General features: G+C 38.0%; 1 protein-coding gene across 3 annotated transcripts in view; it reads left to right on the top strand.

Annotated features, from left to right (window-relative positions):
* Positions 1–1,008: 1,008 nt before the first annotated feature.
* Not1 (CCR4-NOT transcription complex subunit 1) overlaps positions 1,009–19,086 on the top strand; it is a 66,742-nt gene continuing 48,664 nt past the window's right edge. The window contains exons 1-4 of one of the 3 annotated variants that reach the window (XM_089255128.1): positions 1,009–1,392; positions 7,668–7,775; positions 9,425–9,523; positions 12,888–13,068. In XM_089255128.1, the coding sequence (XP_089111254.1) occupies positions 1,291–1,392; positions 7,668–7,775; positions 9,425–9,523; positions 12,888–13,068 (490 nt within the window). In that variant the 5' untranslated portion in view covers positions 1,009–1,290. The remainder of the gene's footprint in view (positions 1,393–7,667; positions 7,776–9,424; positions 9,524–12,887; positions 13,069–19,086) is intronic. The other 2 variants (XM_089255129.1, XM_089255127.1) reach the window with 2 other exon arrangements.

Here is a 19,086-nt window from a genome sequence, read left to right on the forward strand (position 1 = left end):
TTTAATGACAGTTAAGATCGATGAACAGAAAAATTGATCACAAAAAAAACAACAGAAGGAATTTCAGTTTTCAAATTCGAAACTCAATGAAAAAACATTTTTTCTGTTTTTTTTTTGTTTTATACAGAATATATCCTCAGTATAGTGGCGCCATCTGTTCTCACCAGAGGTAAGTGAGTTGTTGCCGAAAGGGCAAGGGCGCGTGTCCTCATTTCGGAGTTTTAAAATCTGTATTCCCCTATCAGTATAGGTGAAGCGGGCAGAAATTCGTCGATGGCGATAGACCAGGATTGCGGAAGAATCCAGCAACTAATCGGAATTGATAAAACTGTTTGCTTTAATTTTTCAGCGAGGTAACACATTGACCATCACCCTAGGGTGACCATACGTCCCGTGTTTCTTGGGACAGTCCCGATTTTTCCTGTTTTTTTAGCCGTCCCGACTTTTTAGTGAAAGTGTCCCGGTTTTTCCCGTTTTTTACACGAAGCTTACATTTAATTTTATTCATTATTGAAGTCAAAGAATGAAATTATTTACCCGCTCATAAATTAGATTACGATAATTTCAATTACAAATAAGAATATTAATCTCTCGCATTTGTCTTGGTGAATGTTTTATTTCGTCGAATTCATTTAAATCCACTGCAATTCGCAGTAATGCTTTATTTCCCGCCATTTTGATTTCTACGTAATATCTCCAATATTTAGCAACTTTGTTTACTTTTGGCGTCATTTTGGCGATAATTGGCAATGTCGCGTATTTTCCCGTATTTAGAATCCCAATTCTCCGTATTTCTTACGAGGAAATATGGTCAGCCTACCATCAACCCGCACATTAAATAATTACAAATTTTAATCGTAGTTAAACTTTATAAACAGAAAAATTGATCATATCAATCCATAATCATTCCAAATCATTTTAAGTTTCGAATTGTCTATAAAAAATAAAAATAAATAAAACATTTTTTTTCGGATGCCGTTGTTTTCCGAAATTGCGTTTCGTAGATTTGGCAATGAAAAGAAGTCATAGGTAATCAGCAATATACAATTTATCGCCATTGTAGTTAACTGGATTTTTTTTTTATTATTGTTTTTTTTTTGTCAAAGAAAAGAGAAAGATTTTTGATGTAAAAAGGAAAAAAAAAAGCACATTTACCCGTTATCTCTTGCTTCCAAATGTGACACATGTTGTTGAGAAAATGGCGAGACTATTCATTTAAATCGCCGTTGTTATGTTCTACGAAGAAAGCTTCAAGCTTTTTGAAGCTTTCTGTGTAGCATTCATGGAACTATGAACCTGGACTCCCTGTCTTTTGCTTTGTATAATATTAGTTATTCAGTGGCAAATCTAACTAAGAAGAACTTTAAGTCGAGTGTACAGGAAATCTCCCGAGTCAGTATTATTATTATTATTATCATCATTTTTTTTATAATTATCAATTCGGCAATAACTGCTTTTGCTTACGTATACGGACAATCAGAAATTTGTGTTTTGTAATCGGAGGCGCTTTGTTTACGTTTGTTTCTTTAACGTGTGCGTGGTTGATGTTGAATAAATTTGTCAAGGTTGTATCTTTGTTGTACAGTCGAGTCCGGGTATAACGAGGTCGCGCGACGACAATACAGGGTGCGTTCCATAAGTAATGAGACCAGATTTATAAAAAAATCATTTATTGGACATATTCGTACAATTAGTTGAAAATCTTCAAAATAGCACCCTACTGCGTTGATACATTTATGGAGGTGGTGTTTCCACCTCCTCAGGCCTGGAAGGCCTTCTCCGTGAGGTTTTTTAGATTTTAGATCTGATGTAACATGAGCCTGAATGTTTTCAATCGTTTTCCAATGTTTCCCCTTCAGGGCTCCTTTTAAGCAAGGAAACAAAAAAAAGTCTGGGGAGCCAGATCAGGACTGTAGGTAGGTTGGGGAACCTGGCCAGGAAATCGTTGACAACGAAGGCAGTGTGGCTTGGCGCGTTATCGTGATGAAGTTTCCATGCGTCCTCGATGTCACTTTGGCAGCGTGCGACCCTCCTTTTCAACCCTTCCAATTAAAAAGCTGCTTTCACAATGGTCTTGATACAAGGTACGAATTTGTGGTGGACAATGCCTCTGACATCAAAGAAGACAATAAGCATGGTTTTGATCCTGGAAGCGTCAAATTTTCGTCTATTTCGGAGGTTGATGGTTGTCTACTGCAGGGTTCATCAGCGGCATCCTCTCGGCTCTCCTTGAACGACTTGTGCCATCGGTGAACTTGTGATTTGGACAACCTATCACTCCCAAAGGCCTACTGAATTAATAGAAACGTTTCGGTGGCAGACTTCCCAAGTTTAACACAAAATTTGATAGGGTAATGTTGCTCCATAGAAAACGATCCATCGTGCCATGTTACATTAAGCTCAAAACGGACTTCACAGAACGCACGTCCTGACTTTTCGACAGCTCGAAGCCGACCAAGAATGGTTACATTATGAAGCTAACACCCCCTCCACCTAGCCCAGCAGGTTAGAGGGCGCTGTGGTGTATAGTCCCGTCTGGAAAAAATTGGTCTCATTACTCATGGAACGCACCCTGTATGCGGTATTCGTTATAACCGATACTTGATGATAGGAAAATATACCCCTGCCCCACCCGAATTGGGCATACCAGCGTTTCCCCAACCTTTTCGATGACACCGAGCCTGTTTAGTGAAATTCAATGTATCGCGGGCTACCCTATAGTAAAGGTCAATTTGGATACCTCTTGCAAAGCATTCATTGACCCCAGAGGGTGCACAAGACCATAGATTAGGAAACACTGAGGGGAACAGCTATAGTATAATGCCACAGTGGTTTTCGGCTAAACTAGGTTTTAAACATTGAGGTGGAAATGCGGGCCGATCTCCCCAATTAAAAAGTCTCTCTACAGAGAGCAACAGGCCTACAATGATACAATTATTCAATCATTATACTTCACTTATAGTTATAAAAACTGATGATAGCACTGCACATAACAAGCATTACACAGAAAAAACCTTCCATCAGGTTCACAACATGTATTAATTCGTTAGAAGTTTCTCAGAGGAATGTGGATGAGGTGCATGTGTAGTTTAGTAGTATTAGTATAATCCGTTTTGGGGAAATGTGTTGGTAATTTTTTTCTTTGTGAAATGAAGTTACTCTTTCGGACATCTTTCTTGCCAAAGGGAAAAAATCGCTCACGAAAGGGGGAATAACACTGTGCGTGTTAAAACAAAAAGAAAATGACTATATAGAAGTAATGACAAAAACAGCAACATTCTCAGGCCAAATGGGGGAAATCAAGATTGAAATGTAACATCCTAGACCAGATATGGGCTTGAAACTAATAAAAAAAACAAGGACTTTCTTTTGAATAATAGAACCATTCCTCCTTATATATAAATACTCTGGAATGTAAATACAGTTGAATCCTGTCATAACAAACTCCAAGAGACAGGAGAAATCTGTTCATTAGAAAGGAATTCCAGGTTTTTACATTTGTTCTTATGTAAACTTATCTGGGATGTTAGAAAAGTGTTCATTAAAACGATATTTTTTTGCTATAACGGTATTTGTTAAAATGGGATGCAACTGTATAAATCCAGACTTCATTTAAATGATACAACTCGGGCAAAAAAAAAAGCTCTCTGGGTTTAGTCAAAAACAATTATGGAAGCTAGTACGCAAAAAGGTTCTACGAGAGCATAAAAGAAAAAAATTTCCAGCACATCCTGATATTTTTAAACTATGCTAAACACAGAAGGTATTAAAAAAAAAAAAAAAACCAATATAAAGGAACGGCACAACCTGACGACAATGAAAAAATGTATACTACTTTCTTTTTCTTTCTTTGAAACCAAGTGCAACTCCGGTCTATCTCCATGGACAATGTACTACTGATTTAGTCATGCCTGAAGTGTAAGTGCATGTACCTAACGGTCTAAGTGCTATATATCGTTGTGTGTGAATTTTTAGTGCTGCCACCTATATTTGAAATTGTGAATGAAATGTAATGATTGAATATCTGTACCTTTTGTAGGCCTGTTTCTCTCTGTGGTGAGACTTTTTAACGGGGAGATCGGCTCGCATTCAAACCTTGAAATTGGGAACCACAGAAAACCAACTTCAGCTGACCACCACTGTGGCGGCAGTGGGGTTCGAACCCTGGTCCTAACGAATCCAGTTGGTCACTATGATCACTCGACCAGCACAACAGCAAGATACACCAATACTATTCAGGCCAAAATGGAACAAAGGAATAGAAGGCCATTTTCAAATGAGGGTTGAGGTTAACATGTCCCCCTATAGTCTGCTTGACTGGAGCTTGATGACAAAGAAAAAAACCAGTTTGAAAACCCTGTGGTTATGGAAAGAGTATTCAAACTTCCACCGCTTGTATCACAGATGGTGCTGCAAATAGAGGAAGGAAACAAAGGAAATTGCAACCCAGTGCCAAATGGAGGCCCGGAGAAAAACCATCGATGTGATGAACTTGTCGAAAAAAAGTTCTGGAACAGCTATAGTAGCCCTTATTAAAACATAAAACAGCCCTTTTGTAGTTTTTCTTTCCTTTGTGAAAAAAAACCCCCATTGGAAAGTATAATGAGAAGATGCTGAGAGTGAAACATAGACATGCTTTCAGATATCTTTCTTGTTAAAGGAAAAATATCAGCAAAGCATTACTAAAAAAGACTAACACTATGGTTGCTGTTAGAAATTAAAAAATTAACAATAACAAAACGACATTCTTAAACTAATATAAGGGATCCAGATTAACAAAATGACACCCTAGAGCAGATTTTTCAGGTTCCAGTGTCTATGCTCAACATAGTGCAGGTAAGAGGCACTTCTACTGATATACATATAAACACCATCTGGATTGTAATAATCAAATTTAAGACTCATATTTAAAAACAATTTAGACCCCAAAGCAGAATATGCTGAAATCTGCTCCGTATACCACAGAACAATTAGTACCACTACAGAACCATCTGGAAGAATTTTAAGAAAAAGTGCGGAAAACACTGTTGTGGGGATTTTTATCACAGAACATTTCTACTCAGCCAGGGGCTCTTCGCAGAACAATGCAAAGCATTGTTTTGGAGGTTTTTAAGAAAATTTCTCATGTCCAGTAAAAATGGTATGTATAGTCTGCACGTTAGAAATCGTAGAGCGGCACACACATTGAAAATTATCTTGATTGTGGCATGGCTTGGAAAAAGGTTGGCCACCCGTGATTCACGATAAATATTGGTTTTCCATATATTTTCAATAGTGCGAGTCATGTTGGCTCTCCTCACACTGGGATATTTGAATTGATCATGATAGTCTAGAGAAAACTGGAAGACTTAATGACTTGAAATGCCCATTCTCCCTCACATGGTGCTGAAAGAAATCTCAAAGCTCACGGAAACTAAGTGAAAATTATAGTCTTTACTTTAGCTGCTGTAGGGTCATGTGGGCATCATGCTAGTTTCTCATCGTGAGGATCTAAGTTCAATCCCCATTGGTGGCACATTTTTATTTCATAATTTTCGTCTCACAATAGTTATTTATTGTATATGAGGAATAATTGTAAAGGACCTTCAGTGTGTTTATTGTTTTTTATGTTCGACGCGATACTTCCATAACATGAAAATTCTAGTACTTACCATCTTCATTTCAAAACATGGAAGATGGATGGCACCACCAGCAAGAACTAGGCATCAAGCGCTAGAGGCTACTTAGGCATCTGAAGTGGGAACTATTATTGAAAATGATCTGTGATTCCATTTTGAGTAATCATGTTACCCACAGATTATCACAAAGAGAAATAACACAATATTGAACAATAATATTGTGCACTTCATGCGCTCTTGACTAAGGACTCTGTTTCTTGTCAGCCGTTACTGTCTCAAATTTTTATCGGATGAAAATCAAATTAGGTTTGTGGTCATTATCCATATCAGTTGGCTCTGAGGCTCACATTTAGTACATGAGCCATAGATTAAGTATGAGTGAGTTGAAGAAACTCGTACTAGGGCTTCACAAATTGAAAAAAATTTTAGATGCCAACCAAATTTAATAGGAGCCAAGAATGATTTTAATCTAAATAAACTATCTTAGGTAATGCTTTTTTGACTTTGCATCCTTTTCATATGTTAAAAGAGACACTGGTGTGGAATCAGAAAATTTGATGTCATTCAGACTCCAATTTAGCAATCACGTATCAAAAATTTTAGACTCAAATGCAGATTTTATAGTTGCTGTAGCCACCTGTTGCCTGAAATTTGTCACGCTCTGCATAATCAAGTTAGAGTTAGGTATACAGTCTGAATGGCGAAGGTACCACTAGTTTTTCCGATATTCAACATGGATGCTACTACTGTTTAACCTCACTGCTAAATATGGTGCTGGAAGATATTTGAAATTTCTGAGGGTGCACGATAATGAAAAGTTTTGAAGTCACGCAAAATCGCATTCCAAAACTAACTATCGTATCTAATGTAGCAATTGAATTTCATGTTATTGGACATTCCCATGGCCCCCACAAGGGCAGGGCTGGCTGGGTTCCCGAGACAAATCTTATTTTTTGTTTTTTTAGACTAAATTTACTATGGAGGAGTCCCCTCAACCTAGTATCTCGGCTCGAGGATGTGGAGGCTGTGGACACACCAGTTCAAAAGAGCTGTCAAATTTTGCTCCAGTACCTATTATAAATAGGGTTACCAGGTTCGGAAACTGAGAAAGGAGGATGCCTGTGCACCCACTCTTGCTAACACATCACTGTTCCCAATTTCTGTAACAGATGGTGACACTATGCTAACAACAAAAACTGTCATCATAATAGTTTTTCCCCAGCCAAAACAGAGCCGTTAAAAAAGAACAAATAACGATCCGATCCGTCTTACCTCGCTTATGATGAATTTTTCACACTATTTGGTAAATTTCCTTTCTTTGCCTGAAGCAAGGCAAGAGATTTTTTTTCCTCTACCCTCAGAAATTTTTTTTGTCTTTTGGGAGCATTGTTATTTTTTGCCAGAGACTATTTTGCCGCAGGAATCAGCATTGAGTGTTGTTTGCATTCTATTTTCTTTATTTCTGAATGAAAGAGGTAATATCCTCCTTTCCATTCCCACTTCAGTACACAGTATTAGCTTTTGGTGAGCAAACAATGGTATTCTTAGAATGGATGTTGCAGTTTTGTTCTTCCAGAGCTGCTTTTTGAACTGTCTTTTTCATGTTGCCCTTGGGCAAAAGCAGGGCTATAGAATAGCATCTGCCTAGCTTGGAGGCGACTTAAGTTTTTATATTTCGGGAATTTCGAGGGTGATTGGTCTAAGTGTGTAAAAATGTGTGGGGGAAAAAAGGAGAGATATGTGTTCTAGAGTGAAATTTTCTCTGGGGGGGGGGGAACAATTTCCGAAAACCTGAAAAGGGAGACAAAAAGGCAAATTTTCTAAAACAGACACTTGAAGTGATATCAAAAGAAGGACGTCTAGTAACCCTAATTATAAATTAATAAATAGTTTGACATCTAAGGAATATAAGTTCTGGTAATGTCTGGAAGACTCATCTAAATACATTGTGATTACAAGAATTGGTGAAATGAGTGTGTCTATAACTGAGCATGAATTAGGTTATCGCCAACTTGTTAATATGAATTTTGTTTTTGTTTCCTCCTATAGCTTGTAGCCCTCCACGGGTTGGAAGCTGAAAGGCACCTTCTACATTCTTTGTTCTCACATGTTGATTTCAGTGGTGATGGTAAAAGCAGTGGCAAAGACTTTCATCAAGTAATATATATATATATTTCAAGATTATCGTTCAAATGAGTGTTTAAAAAATGAATAGTACCAAATTTCATTCTTAAACTCTACTTTAGTCATCACATATAAAAGTGTTTGGCACCAGCATAAAATTTTTTAGTTGCCATGACAACCACACACCTGGGGTATGGGGGAAATAAAAATCCTTTGCCTGATGCTCGTTAGTCTTAGCATAGTAGCATGCTTAACCATCCTCTGATAATTTCAATTACTTATTTTTAAGATTAAATTCTTAAATGGCTTATAGATCGCGTATGATTGAAAAGTTTTATTATTATTTCCCTATTCTCTGACAGGTCCTCTTGAACTGCATAGATGGGTGCGCACGTGAAATGGTGCAGTGCCCACTTCAAATATAGGTGATAGAGAGTTTGAAACATTTCTCGGCTACCTTGTTGGGATTTACCTGTTGTGGCTTCAGATTTTGAGTGTGTATCTCCCTTTTCTTTAAATTGTATTGAATTTGCAATATCTGAGTTTGATTGCCATCTATCTTTCATCGAGGAAAACTGAAAAAATTATTATTATTTTTTTTTTTTTTTGATTCTGGAGGAGTGAAGCATTTCTCCAACTATTTGTGCAGCCAAATGGTCAAGAGCGCTTTTGATGGTAGCCTGGAATTCCTATTCATGCATGTTTATATTAGAGGCCATTCTTTTTTACCACCAAAACAACCCCACACACACACACACATAAGGCTTAGCTTATTTTTTTATTTCCCAGTTGGTTATTTATGGCTAGTTATTTCTTGTCTGGTGAAAATTGCCAACTCTTATGTTTTTGAAAGACTGACAGAAGAAAATACTTAGAACATTATTTCTAAAAATTGATTATATTCAATTGCATTTCAAACATTCTTGATCAAAACTGATCATTTCCATTGAATGTCCTAGTAAATACAGCTAAACCGTGTTATAGAGCCCTCCTCCGCCCAATGTCACACGAAAGCCATTTACAACCAGAAATTTTCTGTGAACAAATCTTCCATTTCTAGGGCTTATACTGAGATTCAATGTAACTCAAAATTCTGTGAAATGTTTGTATAAAATCGGGGTTTAACTGTACTACCCTGGAGTATGAAATTCGTGACAAAATGTGTATTACATTAAGGTGCTGTAGGGACTTCAGCACCTAAAGGCTTCTGGATTAAAAAAAGAAACAGCTTCCTTAATTAAAAGAAAAAGAAAATACTTATTTGCTTTTTCTGTTTTATTTGTTTTTAAACATATATAATTTAATTCCAAAACAAATGAGGTATCCATTTGGCACATCTTTTAGTAAGTTTCAGGTGATGGTGAGTTCAGCTTTAACATCCTTGAATGGGTTCATTAATGCTTTTCAAAAATCTGCATTTGAACCTTTTTGCATTAAAAAAAATCATTCACATGTATTATAGGTTAAGGCATGTTTTAACTCTATTTTTAAAACTCATGTTTGAGAATCTGGTGATCTTGTTAATTAATTGACATTATTATTTTGGTTGTTTTCTACTAGGATTGCTATTTTGGGCTGAAAAAGTATAAAGTATCAGTAAATTATTCATAGAAACTTATGTATTACAGCTTATATGTATGTATATTCTATTTTGGAACCATAATTTTATAACATTTTTTCAGACACAGTATCTGATTCAGGAGTGTTTGTCATTGCCCAACAAGCCTACCTTTGTATCTACTGTCTGTCACGCTGTTGACAATCCTCTGCAACAGCAAAAGGTAATGTTGTATCAATGGTGTCATAAGTAATGCAAGGAATTAACAGTTGTGAAGAAGAGAGGTTGTGCACGTTGGTTAGTGGCAGAGCCAGGTCTGCAATGTGAAAAAAAAACTGATTTTTCAAAGAGCAACAAATGATGCGGTAGAACAGCAGCTTTCACAGGGCACAAACCACCTCCTGGTATGTCCTCCCCCCAATCTTTTGTGCTCTCACTCACCACTAACATTAATAGCTGCTATGTAACTAATCAATTATTTAATTATTCAATGCCTAAGAAAGGCTTCAATTACACATTGTTTCAAATGAACCTGGAGTTTCTATAACATATTTGAATAAGAGCAAGAGCCTATCTAGCCAAAATTTGGGTCTGGCAAATCAGCCCTTTTACAAAATTCTGGATTTTAAAAACGGACCCTTCACAAAACACAAATTAACAAAAGTCATAAATCTGGAATTTCATTTCTTTTGTGATAAATTAATTTCACTTTTGCTTTCTACAAAATTACTTTCCATAAAACTAATGACCATTTTCACAAAAAAAAGGAAAGTTTTCACAAAAACAGGACTACAAAAAATGCCTGTACAGATCCCTGAGTAATCATTTATTGTTAAGATCACAATGATATGACACAGCGTTGTTTCACTGTTGCCATGACCAGGTTTCGAACCTGTGTTGTTGCAGCCACATTGTAGTGCCATATCATTGTGATCTTGACAATAATGTATTACTGTTACTCAAATGCGTTATCAAAACTCTGGGTTCATTTGAAACTATGTTTAATCAATAGTCTTTCTCAGGCATTTAATAATTTAATAATTGATTGATTACATAGTTGCTATTAATGATGGTGGCGAAGTGGGGGGGGCCTTACAAAGAAGTGGTCAGTGTCTTGTGAAAGCTACTGGTCTATAGCCTCGTTGTTGCTCTTCGAAAAAACAATTTTTTTTTTCACGTCATTAATTGTTACATGCGACCTTTCTCTTTCGCCAACTCCTAATGGATTATGATGTTATAAGTATCAGATTCCTTTGAATTAATCCCCTTTCCATCTGTCATCTGTCAACCCTGGCCAAGTGGAGTTTGAGTATAATGAAATTTAATTGGTTGTAGTGCTGCAAACTAGTCATGCCTGTTGATTGTGATAGGAAGTTCTCAGTACAGATTATATACTGTTGCATATTATATTATCTAACTTTTTACCCTTAGATGTTGGAGTAGAAATATATTGAAAAAATATATTTAAAAAAATGAAAGATTTGCAGATGGCATGGGTAGATATGGTGGTCGAGTGGTCATAGTAACAGACTCTCATCACGAGGGCCCGGGTTCAAACCCCAACGTCACCACAGTGGTGGTCGGCTGAAGTTGGTTTCTCAACTTCGAGGTGCAAATGCAAGCCATTCTCCCTGTTAAAAAGTCTCGCCACAGAGCAACAGGCCTACAATAGTAAAATCTTCAATAATTACACTTCACCCACAGTTCAAAAAATAGGAGGCAGATGGCAGCACTATAACAAGCGTAACACAGAAAAAAGCTTCACATTAGGTTCACAACACAGACACTCGCATTCTAACATTTACCAATTCGTTACAAGTTTCACAGAGAAATATGGACGAGGTGCATGTGTGGTTTAGTAGTAGTAGATATAAAGAGAAAAATCAAAAATTTTTTACAAAACATTTTCAGGGAAAATGTAAAATATTAGACAAAATTCAAGGAAATCTATATATATATAAAATTGATTTTCTGTCTCTGTGTGTATGTTCTCTATAAAAATCTATAATTTTAGATCGATCGTCACCAAATTTTGCATATATACCAAATGGGACCCAACTTAAACGATAGGCTACTTTAACATTTTGTCAGAGCAGAGCAAATGGGCAAAAAAACTGTCGGGCAACAATGGTTTGAGCCTCAACAATCACTTTCGGAACGTTTACTTTGGTTACCGTGGTTCCCTAGCAATTCATTTCAGACGTGTATATGCCTTTACAATGGTTTGCCACTTTTTCAATGCTACCAGTATATTTACAATAGTTTATGCCTTTACAATGGTTTGCCACTTTTTCAATAGTCATCAGAATCATCAGCATCACTTTTAGGGACAGGCAAATGATGATCGAAATAGCTAGAGCACCCTTTAAAAAAGGGAAAAATATTCATTTCTACGTTTTTTTTAATCTAGATTTCTTTATTTCATGATTTGCGCAGGAAGTCGCCGTATTGGTTAATTTAGACACAGTTTGCATGTCCCTCAAAGAAAAAGGGAGATATCACATGATCCAAAAAGCCTCATTGAAGAAAACCCGGGTAACGCAGAGTATTATAGCTGGTATTTAATAAAAGTTCAGAAAAAATTCTTTGAAAGGGAAACAGTTATGAAAACATTCAAAAGAGGTTAAGAATTTGAATTATATTTTCCTTTGTGAATTTTGGTCAAGAAAAGTCTGGGAATTTTTTTGGTTTCAGTCAGTGAAAGTCATGGAAATTATTAGGTTGTGTTTTTATTAATTATTTTTGTTGTGTCCCTGAATAAGAAGCAATGTTTTCGTTACCAGTTCCAACTCTAGCTTTTTTTTTCTTTCCATGGGACAGTTAAGAGTTTTACCGGTTCCTGGATGATTTGCATTTGCCAACAGCAGATGCAAATGCCACTACTCAGGAAGTACAAAAGGTTGTGTGTGTTAGTGGCAATCTCTACACAGACAGAATATTCAAAAGCTGGAGTGCTGAAATCCCAATTACTTGTCTGGTAAAATGTGTTGGGGATTCATGCATCTATAATGTTATTGTTCATCTATTTTGGAATATCCATGTAGCTTAACAACATTTTTGCCATGCCCAACAAAGGCTCATACGCTTGTTCAACTCTAGGGGAGGGGGTTGGTTGCCTTAAAGATATGAAGCACTAAAGAATAAAGTCACATTGAATCTTCTCATGAAGAGTACAAAAATGAGTATAAGAAAGTAAAAGCAACAGAGGACTCTGCTTCATCAGCTACTGATATGTTAGGGAAAAAAATGCTGTTTAAGCTAGAAAATCACATCTTTCATTATCTGTAAATTAACTTATTTTGTGTATTATTCAAGAGCATCCAAAAAAAAAAGAAAAAAAAAGTAAGTGAAGGTTACAAATTTACAAATGGAATAGTTCTCATGAGATTGGCATTTACTATGCCTGTATATAAAATTTAAACATTCAATACATTTTTATAATTATTGAGAGTTTTTGAGAATTAATAGATAATTCAAACTTTTTCTTTCCCCGTGAGCTTCGAATTAACCAAGTCCAAATGTTAATGCAATTTATGATTTTTGATGTGATATTCCTTTCCATTTATTTCATTGTGTTTGTTTTTCAGAGTTTGAAGCCTTCTTCTCAACTTTTGCCCCAATTGAGCAAGGTCCTGAAGTTTTCCAAGTTCCAGGAAATCATTTTTGCCTTAGCTCTACTGAAGTCATTATCTGCTGACCACAGGGAATACAGTTTGAGTTTCTTGAAAGAAGAGTTGCCAAAATTTCTCTTATCTTGTATTGACTCGGGTAAGAAATCAAAACAACGTTTAAAAAAAATAGTCATGTTAGGTTTGTTTTTGTCTGTCTAGTGCCACGTGATTCCAACCAACTTCACAGTTCTCTTTCTCTCACAGCATGCAAAACGGTTTTAATGAAATCGGGGAAGGGACTCAAAAATTTTTGGAACTTTCATAACTTTAAAAGAAAAGGCTAAATTATTATACTAGGTTAAAAAAAGTTCTGCCTTAGAAAGGGAATGGTGGTGAGCCCAAGTGAAACATGAAACACCGTACCAACCCTATCCTATCGCAAACCGTTTTTGAATGATGGTGGATAATCAGTTATAGAAGAAAAATGTGTCAAGTCTGAAAAACACAAAAAGAAGCTTTCGCAAGACTGTCTTGCAAACATCTGTCTGCTCATATTTGGAAAGAACAGAAAAAATACTATAAGGTTGCACTGATCTATCTAATATAAAGAGTGAGCTACAAGCACTATTACTTAACCATACATGCACCTTGTATACATTCCTCTTCAGAATTTCTAACTAATCTGCACATGCCAGAATGTGTGTTCTGAGTGAATGTGTGGCCTTAACATATCTATGTTGTAGAGTTGTGCTTGTTTCCATGTTCATGCTGCCTGTCTTCTGTTTCCTGAAGTAAAGATGGAAATGCTTGAAGTATCTTGTTGTAGGTCTGCCAGCTCTCAGCAGAGAGACTTCTTTAAATGGGAAACCAGCTCGCATTCGTGCCTCAAAGTTGGAAAACCGCATAAAACCAACTTCAGCCGATCACAGCTGCGCCATCAACAGGGTTTAAACCTGGATCCTCAGGACGAGTCTGCACGATGCCCAGCTACAAGCACTGAAAGATTGGCGAAGTTCAAAATAAAATTGTCTCCACAATTTCTAATCGTCAATTCCGCACCCTTGTAGCTACAATCGGTCAAATTTACCAAAAAACTTGTTCGTTTTACCAGCTTTCGAAAGAGCATACAATAAACCATATTGGAGATCTAGTTCAGGAGAAATTTAACCTTTTGTTCGCAATACATCACTGAAATCAGCATTTGTCAAAGTAGATGTTTGACAAAAATTCGGAATTGGCAAATACAGAAGTTTTGGCAACAATTCGATTTTGAACTTTTCCAATCATTTAGCTCTTGTAGCTCACCATTAAATGCCAATGAAATTGGTGTCACTTTATAGCATTTTTTCTGCTCCTTTCAAATATGTGCTTAACTTGCATGTAGGTCTTTCAAGAACTTTTTAAATTCAAATTTTTTTTAGACATGAATCTCTTTTTTTTCATAATCGATTATCAAGGTTATTATGATGTCGATTATGGCAAGGTTGATAGGGTGTTTCATCTTCCACTTGGGCTCATCTGTCACCCCCTTTGGTTTGGCAGAATATGTCACGATCACCCTGTATTTTAAAATATATATATGCATATTAATAAAAAACCTTCAATAGTTTAGAACAGTGGTGCGCAAACTTTTTCAAGTGCAACCCCCTTTTGATCAAAATACTTATCGCCAACCCCTACATAGGCTGAATATGTGCCCTGCAATCCCCCACATAACCATATGTCTTGGTTTTCCGAGACATTCCAATTTTTTTTTGCCAGTAAAAGGGGCTGTCACTAAAGCCATTTTTGAAACACTTGGTCTGATTTTAATTAAATGATATTGACTTCCAAAGATACTTAGTTTTTAAATATCATATAAATGTCCAAAACAACAACTCTGTTTTTTTCAGAGAATGTGTGGCTGTGATTTCGCTAATTTGTTGAAATATTTTGTGTGCATTTTTTTTCTTACCTTGAAGTTTCCAAACAAAATGTTTTTTTCTTACTATATTTTTGAATCACAAAAAAGGTAGTTATATATTTGGATATATATTGGATAAATACTGCTTTAATACATTTACTTTTTTATGTGATTTTTGAGGCTTTGTATGTCTTTTTTAAAGGCCCTGTATAAGCAGTAAGATTTGAAATAGATTTTTTTGGCTTTCTATTATAGGTGTCTATAACAGACCTCGCAGCGCTCCTATTTTTCTTACTTTTCCTTATTTTTGGAAATGTCATCCTATTTTCCTACTTTCGCTGCAATCGTCCTTTTTTACCGCAATTCTCTCCTACTATTTCTATTTTATCCCTCCCTCCCTTTTGTTTACAGCCAAAATCTCGCTACGAAAATTCCGAGAAACCGCAAAATGTCACTGCTTTCCCTCCCTTTTTAACGTTTTTTATTCGCATCACAACTCGCTACTAAAAAAGAAAAAAAAAATTCAGTTCCATTGGAGAGGGGACGGCGACAGGCGTATCTTTTCTCTGCCACGCTGTAGTCAAAGTGCTAAAAACTCGGTGGAGAAAGCGAATCTGTTTCATAGATCGGTTGCCGTAAATAAGAAGGCAAAAAAAAAAAAGAGGGAAGAACAGTCTCTATCCATCCACACGAGAGTCCATGAGAGACTATAGGTCTCTCTCTCCTGGGATCCCGTAACGAGTGTTCATCCCTGAAGCCGGGTTTCCCTAGGAGTAGGCTTTTTGCACTGCGTGAACCGAACTGGATCATTTTGCGTTGGCAGGAATGTGTTACATAACCACGTGTTTCCAAGCGTGGCGCATCAGCTCAGGACGGCTATATAGTATATGACCCTGACGTCGGCTGTTCTATCGGCTTTATGCTCCGGTTTGAAGGGAAGGGAAATAGAACACGAAAATAAAAAGATCGCTGAAACGCGCGGCACACACAACGCTTAACTCCTCCAGAAGCAGTCCGCCAATCACGCCCGGCGTAAAGCGCTGTTGTGAGCCGTAAGCCGTATTGCGCTCTGTAGGAAAACAGTCGTACTGCTTTTCTGATTGGTGAATGGATGACGTGTCGCGCTAGGTGATTCTGTTGTGCACAGCACAGGAAAACCTGCTTACAGGAGCGGGGGGGGGGGGAACACTTTAACACTTTTTTTCTAACCTTCAGAAAATAACTTTCGGGTGTCTTTATGTTAGGGTTTATTCAAGTATTACGTCAGCATCGATGGGGGATTTCCGATTTGCTGATTTTTGATGACTGAGAGGGAAGGGGGGTTACTATGTGGTACCTATGTGGCTTACAGGTATCACTCAAATGGCTCGCGGCGCATTCCCAGATTACTTGAGTGACCCGCGCCACATTTACAGATCACACTTTGGATGATGCTTACATCATCAACCACCCTTTATAAAAATATGAAATATTCTTAATGGCGTCTTAGTTGGTGCGCGAAAAACGAATAAAACTTTTCACTAGTTTGTGGGTACCTGAACTAACATTCACCCTATTGAGTCCCCTACAGAGCCTAAATACTTAGCGGATCCAAGTGATCTGGAAATGTGGCGCAGGCCACTTAAGTGCTCTGGACCTGTGTCTTGCGTCATACAAGTGATTATGCCGCGGACTCAAGTAATCTGGGAATGTGCCACGGATAGCTTGAGTGATGTAGAACCGCACTGGTGGCCGCACCAATGCTCTAAAACTGTCACATGTTACTCAAAGGATCTCTAAATGTGCCACGGATCGCTTAAATGGTCTGGAATTATTCCACGGGTCACTCAAGCGATCTGTGAATGAGCCTCTTGGTTCATTTTTTACAAAATTAGGTTTGAGAGGGACAGGCCGCAACAGAACCTCCCCCAGGGCCACATTTGGTCCGCACAGGTGTTTACCGTGGGTCAAGGGTTACCTATGTGGCTTACAGGTATCACTCAAATGGTTCGCGGCGCATTCCCAGATTACTTGAGTGACCCGCGCCACATTTACAGATCACACTTATAACCTGCGTTCAAGATCACTTGATTAAGTGGCCCGCGACACGTTTTCAAATCAGTGAAGTAGCCCCGCACTCTTCAAAAGGTTGAGTTAAGTTGAAATGTACCACGAGTCATTCATGTGGTCTGAAAGTGTGCCGTGAGCCGTCTGAGTCATCTGGAAATGTGCCGCAAGTCACTTGGATCATTTGAAAGTGCGCAGCGGGCCACTTGGGTGGCTTGGAAAAGTGTCAAGAGCAGCACTAAAATAATCTATAAAAAATGCATTGTGACACTCAAAGTGTTAATGTATCGCAGACCATTAAGTGATCTGTGTGCTGTGAGCCACTCAAGTGATCTCGAAGTGTGCCACTTGCCACTCAAATGATCTTTAAATGTGCCTCCAATCACTTACAGTAATCTGCAACTGAACTACATGCCACTTAAGTGAACTGGGGGTTTGCTGCAGGTTGCTCAAGTGATTTGGAAATGTGATTGGGGTCACTTAGCTGATTTGGAAATGTGCTTGAGGTCACTTAGCTGATTTGGATATATGCTGTTGGCAGCTTGAGTGATCTGCAAATGTGCCGCAAGCCACTAAAGTAATCTGGAAATGTGTCCCACTTAAATGATTTGATGGTCGTTCGTGGGCGACTTGTGTGGTTTTGTTATTCGTCCTGGGCCACGTGAGATGACTCAGAGGGTCATGGGTTAGCATGTTTGTTTTAAGGCATACTAGGTTCATGTGTGCCGCTGTGGTGGTCGAGTGGTCATAGTGACGGACTCTCATCGCGGGGACCCGGGTTCGAGCCCCATCGTCACCACAGTGGTGGTCGGCTGAAGTTGGTTTTCTGTGGTTCCCAACTTCAAGGTGCAAATGCGAGCCGATCTCGCCACAGAGTGCAACAGTCCTACAATCAGTACAAATGTTCAGTCACTACACATCACTCACGTCCCTTCTGAGACATAGATGGCAGCACTGAAAAATCATACACAACACTAGATACGCACTCAGACTGTTAGGTACGCACACACTTACACTTCTGGCACAACTCACTAGGTAGTAAATTGCCTATGGTGATAGACCTGAGTTGTGCTCGGTTTTGAAAAAAAAAAAAAAAAAAGGTCCATACATAAGCTATTGACGACCTGGATGTCTATTTTTTTTTCAGAGACGCTACTGTCTCTTTGAAAAAGAAAAGACATTCATGAGCATATGTGGGCCATTCTGATCATTGTATCCTTCGGATGCAATGTAACTGCAGGAGGTGTTACATCAAGGGTGTTCAACATTGAGTAGAGTGTGGGCCATTTCATTGATTTTGAAATGTGTCTCGGGTCACTTAAGCTGACCTGGGTCAGTTGAGTACTCTGGAACTGTGCCGCGGTGATCAGTAAATTTTCTGCAGGTCACCTAAATGATCTGGGAATGTGCTGCAGCACACTGAAAGAATGTGGAACTGTGGCACAGGTTATTGAGTGATCTTTAAAAGTTTCATGGGTCAATTGAGTGCTCTGGAACTGTGCCACAGTGATCTCTAAATATAAATATACTGAGAAATATTTAATGATCAGGGAATATGTCATCGGTCACTTGAATGACGTGTAAATGTGCTGGGGGTCACTTGAATGACGTGTAAATGTGCTGGGGGTCACTTGAATGACGTGTAAATGTGCTGTGGGTCCCTTGAATGACATGTAAATGTACCTCGGGTCACTTGAGTGGTTTGGAACTCTGCCGTGAATCACTTAAGTGTTGGTGAATGGTGTCCCAGTTCCCTCAAGTGATCTAGGAATGTTCCGCAGCTCACTTGAGTGAGGTGGAACAGCAGCTTGGGTAACTTGAGTAATCTGGAACTGTGCCGTGGTGATCTGTAAATGTGATGCCACTTGAATGACTTGAAACTGTGCCGCTGGGTCTCTTGAACGATCTGGAAGTGTATCGCTTAGTTCATTTTTACAAAATTAGGTTTGAAAATGTGGGCCACAACAGATGACTCTGGGGCCACATTCGGCCCGTGGGCAATTGGTTAAGCATGCATGCACTACATTTCTACGACGCCTAGACAGTTTTTTCTTTCTTCGAAAAACACGGGGGGGGGGGGAAGAATGGATCAAGATCATTAAGTGGACTTTTCAAGTAACAGAAGTTTGATTCATTTCTGTGCAGTTTTGCCATTTGCATTGTTTTTGATCCCACATTCTGAATTTTTTAAATTCGTTAGAGAACTTGAGTTTCTTGAAATATCAA

Source organism: Pholcus phalangioides, unplaced genomic scaffold (assembly GCF_987345545.1).
Source record: "Pholcus phalangioides strain wild (caught in Gottingen) unplaced genomic scaffold, Ppha-v1.0 ptg000042l_1, whole genome shotgun sequence".
In the NCBI taxonomy this organism is placed as follows: domain Eukaryota; kingdom Metazoa; phylum Arthropoda; class Arachnida; order Araneae; family Pholcidae; genus Pholcus; species Pholcus phalangioides.